The sequence below is a fragment of the Sinocyclocheilus grahami genome, unplaced genomic scaffold, assembly GCF_001515645.1.
Source record: "Sinocyclocheilus grahami isolate Dianchi unplaced genomic scaffold, SAMN03320097.WGS_v1.1 scaffold442.1, whole genome shotgun sequence".
NCBI classification, from domain to species: Eukaryota; Metazoa; Chordata; class Actinopteri; order Cypriniformes; family Cyprinidae; genus Sinocyclocheilus; species Sinocyclocheilus grahami.
This window is the reverse complement of record NW_015505621.1, coordinates 994,292-1,004,240: the sequence shown is the minus strand read 5'-3', so window position 1 is coordinate 1,004,240 and position 9,949 is coordinate 994,292. Positions and strand designations below refer to the sequence as shown.

Here is a 9,949-nt window from a genome sequence, read left to right as displayed (position 1 = left end):
CTTACGGAGGTGTCGAAATGCTGAATCAATTCATTCACTTCCAACAGCGCTTAATGGGAGCAGCGTCATAGACGGCAGAGCGTCACGTTATTTAAAGGGGATGTTAACGTGTTAACGAGTAGCAAATGATTAAGTAGCTGCATTGGTTACTTTTATGTCACTGATAAAGCTTTTAAATGTAGTTTGGGGTAACAAAGGGGATTTTATAGGTTTGACTGAAATAATAATGCAATAACTGACACTTTAAATCAATGTTTCAAGAAACAACAACAAAACAATTGAACAAAAAACAGATAAAGACAAAGTAGCCATTGATAATATGTAGTAGTATAGTATATAGTATCCAAATCAAAATGTAATAAAACTAATTTATGTGTAAATTATGTGCAATGTCTTTATTACATCGGACTATACATGCATCCAGTGGCAACACACTGATATTATTTATTTATTTTATTTATTTAGTCATTTAGCAGACGACATATTACAGATACTAAATTGTGCAAAATGTTTATCTTAACAGTCAATTTACAAATAATGCATTCAGATTTGTGGAACTCAATGCACTGAATCTCCACAAATTAGTGTCGTTACTATGACAACCAATTTGAATGTGACAAGCAACTGGTGTCTGAAAGGTTGAAAAAATATTTTATTAAATAGTTAATGGGGGGGGGGGGGGGGGGGGATAGGGCGTCAAATTGGCTAGAAACGGCCCTGCCAGGAGGTAACAGTTAATGAAAAAGTTTGTGAAAGTGATTTTGTGCCTCTTTGAGATGGCAATATAATTTATAATTAAATAAAATTTAAAATTAATATAATTTTATTATGATTATATATCATTTTTATATTATCATAATACAACACTATATTTGTAGGCACATTTATTGTAATTTAACCCAGTTACGGGTTGTTTTCCCACCAAAATGGTCACTTCCTAGAAGATGATGTCAATAAGTAATTGGCTTTTGTTAGTTGAAAGGTTTTTACAAAAAACTAAATAGATTTAGACATTGAGGGCACACACAAAAAAAATTCCAAGTAACCTTTCGTTTTGGACTACAAACTGTCGTCACCAGTTTATCAAAAAAGTAGTCGTGATTTTGGACGTGACCACGTGTGTTCGCTGTCGTGCGTCGTGCGTGAGTCGTGACGTCAGCGGACCACGCACGTTCACTGAACGTCGTTCGGCGCGTGTGGTGATAGAATGATAAAAAAAGCTAAACACGCTTCTGTACGGAGGGAATTATGAAATCAAACCGTATTCTAGCACTTTGTTAAGAAAACCAACCTTCTCTTATTAGAATATCTTTATGAAATAACCGAGTCAGAGGAAAAGACGCTTGAAATCAACATCGAAAAATAAGGCCCAGGACTGAATCAGATCCAGCCCAGCATGGACGGTATATGCAACTTTAATTTCGTGAATATCGTTTAATATCATTCATGCAGTCATGTATTGTTTTGCTGTGCGTTGCGTTGCTTTAAAGTAAAGCTGTTATTTGGACTGCATTTAGTGTTCGGCGTCGTTTGCAGATCATTTAATTTGTGTGTGTTGAATTTGATTTGAGTTTGGCCTGAATTGCACATGATGTTGAATCAGAAATGCGGTCCCACCTCTGTGTCATGATGCATGTGTAGATCATCAGATGTTTGGTGCTGCTGTGGTCAGATGTGTGGCACAGGCTGCTGGACACAGTCCTGGTCAACAGCTCTCCCTCAAATCCATGCAAACTTCCTGGAAATGTTTGTTTTTCCATGAAAGATTTTTTTATTTTTCTATAGAGCTAAACTGTGCACGTCTCCAGTCCTTCACAAGTGTGGTAGTTTAGGGCACATTTGTGGTGGTGGACACAGATAGTGTTTTTTTAATGTGCTCTTCGTGTTGGACATACAGTCTGAATTTGTCTTCGGTTCCAGGAGATGGAGAGGGCCAGAGCCGCTGGTGTCTGTCCCAGGTCAAAGGAGCCGTAGATGATGATGTAGCCGAAGGTAAGACACATCCCTGCTTTACCACGGTAACCTCAGTACTAGTGCTGGGCGGTATACACCAAACATGTATATCACGGTATTTTTCAAAATGATACCGGTTTCACGGTACATGACAGTATTTTTTTTTCATGCATGACCGGGTGTTAACCATATTTTCTACTGATTGAGAGGAAATACTGCAGTATATTGACTTAGAATGCCCTATTTTACTGTCATGATGAGTAAACATTGTCAAAAAATACCACACTAAATAGTGACTAAACACGACCCCTTTTAATACATGTTAACCAGGAGTCACTCTCATTTATAATCAGGGCATCATCTGATAAAATCAACATGCATCTACACTAAAGAGCGGCTATGCGGTTGTGTTGGCTATATTACTTCTTTGTCTCATGCAGCACACTGCCTGCGTCTGAGTAACAAACTAAAAAAACTACAAACAAAAAAGTGCATGTGATATTAACAGATGATATAATTCCAAATAATCAGTAAGCGACAGGTGCTAGAAAACGCTGTTTTGTACTCCTTTATTGACGAGTCGGCTGCGGTGCTACTGTAACACCGTAATAAGTTCCATTATAAACAGATCTTCAAAGCTTGTCAAATCTTTCTTTTAGTCATTTTGACTTGTTGTTTTAAGTTTTACTCTTGCATTGATGTTATGTATAGGGATGTAACGATTCACTCCACTCACGATTTTGAGTTCACGATTCAATTTTCTCACGATTTGTTTTTTTTTTAACAAAATGAGATTGAAGACATTATACAGTAAATTAAAAGGTGTTGTTTTATTAGGCTATTGCTGCACGTTTCTTTGTGAAATTGAAATATAACAAAACTAAATTGAAATTTTAAAACAAACAAGTCAGTTATACAAAAGAAATCTCTTATTATGAACAAACTAAGGCTTTGTCTGTGCTCTTTCCATTTAGAAATTAGAGGCAACCACTGGATTTTAATCATGATCCAAACTAGAGGTCGACCAATAGTGGATTTTGCCGATACCTTTAGCTAGGTTGGACCACATTGGCCGATACCGATTAATTAGCAGATAGTTTTAAAATTGATACTGAACAAAAACTAAAATAGTGCTTTATTAACAAAAACAGTACTGAACCATACTAGTAGTAGTAAAAAAAATAATAATAAAAATAATAGTAGTAATAGTAAATGTTGAAATTAACACACTCTAACAAGGAACAATACTTACACAGCTTTCATTAATCTTAATGCTACAAATGGACTCTTATTTTAAAGTGTTACCATTTCATTTCAACAGTCATGCTTAAAGATGCACATCTTTAAATATATACACAAAGGCTATAGCATTAAAATGATGTACATATGGATATTGTATGTATACTCTCACACTTTAACTGTTTCTATTCTTGAACACTTGATGATTATCTAATCAAAATTAAAGCGCAGCGCTGAGTCTAGGAGAACTCACCGGTATCACACACACTCTGGACGCGCCACGTTCCGCGCAACCTATATTACAGCTCTATAAATGAAGCACACAGACTTTATTCGAGCCACAGAAAGACAAACGTTTTGCTGAAAATGCACAATACACAATTCATTATGTACATTAACAACGATTCGGGACCAATTAAATGTAATTTAAAGGAAAACTATGTAAATGGCGCTCTGTGGCGTGGCAGGATTTTCTGTCGGCTGCATTTAAATCCGCATCTGAAGTTCCCCGCTCTGTTCAGCGTGCAGCATCACGTGTCTAAACAAATAGCACGTGCTGTCAGTGATTTCAACCACTAGAGGCCGCTCTCGCACTGTGTAATGACAGCAGACCCTTCTCAGCCGCTCCAGCAATGGACGCAACCCAGAAAACTATCGGCATGGATTTTTGTCGATAACCGATAGTTCCAGCAATCAACTATCGGTGCCGATTAATCGGCAAAACCGATACATCGGTCGACCTCTAATCCAAACAAAGATGCAGTGTACATGCAGCATGAGTAGTTTTTAATCTAAATTAGACTGTATAATTTCGAAATTTGAAGCAAAAACAGAATGGTCTGATCTTCAAAGCTTTTAAAATCCTTATTTTTGCCATTTTAGTATCATTTTTGATAACCATGCTGGATATTATCCAAGTTTGCAAAGTTTTTGTTTTATTTATAGTTATTTATTCACAAAATGCAATAGTTACCACTGTAAAGTTTAAACCCATGATAAATTAATATGATATCTTCAAAGCTTGTACAATCTTTCTTTTTGTCATTTTAGCATTATTTGAGAACTGTCAAACAAAGATTCAGCGTACATGCTGCATGAGTAGTTTTTAATCTAAATTAGACTGTATAATTTCGAAATTTGAAGCAAAAACAGAATGGTCTGATCTTCAAAGCTTTTAAAATCCTTATTTTTGCCATTTTAGTATCATTTTTGATAACCATGCTGGATATTATCCAAGTTTGCAAAGTTTTTGTTTTATTTATAGTTATTTATTCACAAAATGCAATAGTTACCACTGTAAAGTTTAAACCCATGATAAATTAATATGATATCTTCAAAGCTTGTACAATCTTTCTTTTTGTCATTTTAGCATTATTTGAGAACTGTGCTGGATATTATTCAAGTTACTAAAGTTGATTATTGATTGATTGATTTATTTATTAGTTGCCATATTTTACCCTTTTGTTTGAATGAATTTGTTCATGATCGTTTATGAATTTGAGTATGCAAACATGCTTCCATCAGGGATATTATGCTCATGGAAACACATCAGCGAAGATAATTTATAATTTTCTATAAAATGTTCAGCTATGAAAAGTGCATGTCTGAGAGGTCTATTCATAAAATAATTTAGAATGTAATTCTGATGGGGCATGTAAAAGTTCAAAAGGTCTGAGAATGATATTTATAATACTTAGAAATGATAAGTGGGGTTTCAGTTGTACTTTGGCTCTCACTTGTCAAAATAGGTTTCTTTATATTTATATGAGGTTAAATTGTGCATGTGTTTTTAGCATAAAGGATTTGTTCTCTGGCTTGAGTCTGAACATGGCACAGCCCAGCACCACGCTACCGCCCGTCACAATAATACGCCAGACAGAAAGAGAGAGCGGTTGTTATTGTTAGGGAAGGCAGGGATGGGGGGTTGTTGGACGGTACTGTGTGTACAGATGCCCGAGATGCTTTTAATGCCAGGCTCCACATGTTCCCGCCCTCAAACACAAGCAGTCACTTATCTTCTTAGAAACATTCAGAGAAACAATATGCTCTCATAGTTGCTCTTTTCAGTAATTCATCATTGTGTGTTGCAGCTGACATCATCTCTGCGGTGGAGTTCAGTCATTCCGGGGAGCTTTTGGCCACAGGAGATCGAGGTGGAAGAATAGTGATCTTCCAGCAAGAGCAAGAGGTGAGATGGATTACAGTCCATTACACACAACAGTTAAAAAGAGGAGTGTCAATGAGCTTTTCAGGCTTAAAACTGTTATTCGAAATGCAAAAGGAGACTGTAAATACATAGTCCACATATTCAAGACATGCCACGCAAAACGTTATTGGTTCTCACAAAGGTTAATGAGAATTGATGAAAAATTTTTTTCGTAAACTGAAATAAAATAAAAACGTCAAAATATTTGGAAAACTAAAACGAAATTAAAGCTAACAACAGTTATTGGAAAAACTAACTGAAATAAAATAATAGTTAGCAAAAATAAATTATCGTTTTCGTAATCATTATGTTCTCACTCCTTGGCGGAAAAATATATGAGCTGTGTGACAGTTTAGGGAAATACCTGTAAATGGCGCATCACGCACATGGGGTTATCCCTCGGAGAGACGCAAAGCGGAGTCCTGCACGGGTCCTGTTTGGTAAACGTGCACCAGCAGTACTTAACAACACTAGGGCTGAGCGATATGTCAAAAATATCTTATCGATAATCGCCTTTAAAAATATCGTGATATCCGATAATATCGTCTGCCTAAGCCCCACCTCCACCACCCCCCGCCCCCGCCGAGACAACATTGCCGACACGCACCATAAACACACCATGTTCAGTTTGGTCTTAATTATTGCCACAAAGTTTGGTTTTACTTTTCTTAGTTTGTGCTTAAACTAACAGAAAACATTAGCTTTGCTGGTATTTTGGTGTTGCTAATAATTTCCACTATGTTCTTATCAAATTTGTGTTTGAAATGAATTCCGTTTTGTGAGGAGAACTGTTGAGGAAAAATAATAGAACCCAATTTTAAGTTCATCATGGTGAAGTTGGACATGGTGATTGTAAGAATGATAAATGCATGTTGATGTCGTATAATAATGCCTTGAATAAAATATGCCTATTTTCCGATGTTTCTCTTTCTTTTTGGCATTATCGCCTGTGTAGACACATTTCATAATTATAACAACTGCAGCGTTGTTTTTAAACTTGTAGTCAAGCTATAACGTATTTGATATTTATCATGTATGACTAAAATCATGCAGGGATTAAAAATTAATTCTGAGCCTAAACATTAAGGTTTTTTTTTTTTCCTTTCTGGTAGCCTACTAGTTCGGAGGTCTCTTTCGGCCCGTTTTTAACTAAATAAAAGTAACTGCTTTATTTAGTTAGAAGCAGGGTAATTTAAATTTCATTTTTATATTGTAATTTTTATCATTTTTATTTTATTAATCAAAATACAAAGCCCACAATATAATATTCAGTGTTGGGCTGCCGAAACTCCGAGCGCATGCATGTTGAGGGGCGAGCTGAGAAGCCTGCTAATGTCTTCATCTGTTTGCAACAAAACTTTATAGTTTTGTTGCAAATGAATTAATAATTTATAGTGCTATATCTCAGCTTAATTAAACATAATTATATTGTATACACGGTTTACAAAATCTGTAAAAATATTGCACTGAAATGTGCGCTGAAGGAATTTGCGTATTTTAATTATACCTGTCATGTTTGTGGTTTTTCATCATTATACAGTCTGTTTAAATAAATATTCAGAAACGCATGCAGTGCTACTTTTTGTCTTTTTTCTGTTTGACTTTTATTAAACTGCAGCTCAAAATAGAATAGGCCTATGCCCTAAATAAGGATAAATTATATTGGAACGCATCTCCAAAATAATCGCATACACAGATGCACGTTGCCATTACAGTAGTCAGCGCCGAACAACAGGCAAATAAAATATAAACTGAGGTTACAAAAGTGATTCAGTCAAGATCAGTGGGGGATTTTCTTTTCTTTTGTTCTTTGATTAACATTATAATGACTGGCGGCAGTGGCTGCTGTCAATGCATGGATCCAATACACCCTTGTTTTCTGTCTCAACTCTTTACGTTCACTTAAGACATAACCGATTGTATTTATGGAATATTTTGATATAATTCTGTGTGTATTTGTCCATTCGAATGTGTAAGAACGCAAGAAAGAGAGCTCAGTCCAGTGTTCGCGTATATAAGAGGCGGCTTTTGTGCGTGCGCTTTGTGTGTGTGTGTGCGTGTGTGTGCGTGTGTGTGCGCAGAAGTGAGTTCTATTTCGTCGTCTTGCAGTTGAATCTTTTGAAATCACAATAAATGCGCATGCAGAAATCGAGACGCAGAATCGAAATGTAATTTTATAACAAATTGATTCCTGACCTTACACATCTGATCTGATTTCCGAAATTGGAATTCCGATTCCCGACCCTCCTACTAAATAATTTAATTCTTGCATGCAAAAAAACCTGTATGGTGACTATGGCTATGTAAAATATTTTTGCAGCTTACTAGGTTTATAATTTGTCATTTTTTTCCCGATAATCGTCTGTTACCTGACTGTTGACATCGGCATCGCGATACTTACGAGACATCGTCGATATACGATAATATCATCATATCGCCCAGCCCTACAGAACACCCGACCCGTTATCCAACAACAGCACTAATTTATTTCTGTACCAGACCAAAACCGTTTGACTTAAAGACCGCGAGTCGCGACCCGAACCCGCATTAATCTACAACATCAGGTAGGCAAAATTATTTATTTTCTCATGTAACACAAGCAATCAAACCAACATTAGGCAAGTTGGTGCTTTGAAGAGAAACAGACACGCAGAGCAACATAATTAACAGAAAAAAAGATGAGAACGCGCCTTTCTGTAAACAATACAAAACTTGGCCTAGCATCTTGTGATCACCGCCAGGCTTTCGGACAAATGTGCATAGGCTAAATCACATCATACACACGCTTATAATTCTTCATAAATAAAGAAAAGAACATATTCAAATATGAGCCTTTATTGTTAAATACGATTGCCGTTATTATTGAATTTCATTAGTTCCAGTTATGATTTATGCGCGGCTGTTCACGGAAATGTGAGCAAGACATGACAATATCATGATTATGGTTAAATAAGATAAAAGACAACCAAATTAGGGTACAATTATTTTCATATGAAATATCTCAGCACACCATTAAATATGACATTAAGCGCAACTTGCGTAGATTTATATAGTAAAAAGGCTTGACTGCTTCCTTTTGGTGTATATTTGTATACTTTCACCATCTAATCAATCTCAGCATGTGTTAATTTTGTGTCTATAAACGTTTGCCTCACTAAGGTTAAATTATGCCTATGTCTTTCTTTGGCCTTCGCTCTGGAAGTGATCTGTTGATTCTGCTAAACTTTAATTAAAACTGAAACTAAACTATATAAAAACTCAATAAAAATGTGTTCACAAAATAAAAACTACACAAAAACTAACAAAAATATTAATGAAACTAATAAAACCTAAACTGAATTTTATAGCAAAGTTGAAAACGATATTAAAATAAAACGAATTCAAAACTATAATAGCCTTGGTTCTCACGTGTCTTGTGATCATTTACAACATGCCGGGTTTGAACATACAAATTTGAGAGCATTTTTGAGTGGGCTGTTCCTAAATCTTTGCTCCTGAAGTTTGATATTATGCATGGGTATGCAAACAGACATGCTTCCATTAAGGTTCTTATGGTCATGAAGACATTTCAGGGAATTGTAAAATTGTGATTTATAGCCCTGAAATATTTGTGATACTTGTGGAAATCAGTAAAAACTAAAAAATATAGTGTAATTTATATAGTGAAAAAAATATTAAATTTAATAAAAATAATTATTACTGGCACCTCAAGACACACCATTATTAGTTCTCATGTGTCTTGTGATTGATTACGACACGTTGGATTTTAAATATGCAAATTTGAGAGCATTTTAGTTAGACTATTCCTTTAATGATACACTGCAATGCGGTTTTAGAATTATTTATATATATACTATTATATAATAAAAGCTTTTATTTTATGTTCATGTTCATTTTAAGCTTTAGTCATTTTATTTGTGCTTTTGTCATTTTTATCAGTTTTTGCATTTTTTATATTTCTATTGTTAGCTTTAATTAATTTTTATTTCAGTTTTAGTTATTTTAGTACTTAAAGTTTCAACTTATTTCTAGCTTGTTTAGCTGCCAGGGCTACATTTCTAATTTTCATTTACGTTTGTCATCTAACATTTATATTTAATTTCAGCTTTGTTTCAGATAATGTAAACAGTTTTTAAAGTTTTTTTTTTTTTTAGTTTTGTTTTTTCGTCATTAATGTCATGTAGGATGTTTAAAAGGTCATGCGACATCTCTCTGTCCTATCAGAGTAAGAACTTGCCGCAGTGCCGTGCTGAATATAACGTCTACAGCACGTTCCAGAGTCACGAGCCGGAGTTCGACTATCTGAAGAGTCTGGAAATCGAGGAAAAGATCAACAAGATCCGCTGGCTTCCTCAGAAAAATGCTGCACACTTCCTGTTGTCCACAAACGGTGAGCCAACAGATGAAATGCGCAGATCTGTTATTTTAATATTACTTCTATTAATAATTTTTTTAAATTGGCTTTCATTTGAATTTTCACATTTTTATAATTTTATGCATTCTTCATTTTTTTTTTTTTTTTTTTTTTAATTTTAATTCTTCAGCTTAAAA

General features: G+C 35.0%; 1 protein-coding gene across 1 annotated transcript in view; it reads left to right on the top strand.

The window, feature by feature from the left end:
* The first annotated feature begins 1,111 nt into the window (after positions 1 to 1,111).
* The window catches only part of ppp2r2aa (protein phosphatase 2, regulatory subunit B, alpha a), a 15,835-nt gene continuing 6,997 nt past the window's right edge, over positions 1,112 to 9,949 (top strand). Inside the window, exons 1-4 of the mRNA XM_016234042.1 lie at positions 1,112 to 1,403; positions 1,921 to 1,992; positions 5,283 to 5,380; positions 9,623 to 9,788. Coding sequence (XP_016089528.1) covers positions 1,397 to 1,403; positions 1,921 to 1,992; positions 5,283 to 5,380; positions 9,623 to 9,788 — 343 coding nt within the window. The 5' untranslated portion in view covers positions 1,112 to 1,396. The remainder of the gene's footprint in view (positions 1,404 to 1,920; positions 1,993 to 5,282; positions 5,381 to 9,622; positions 9,789 to 9,949) is intronic.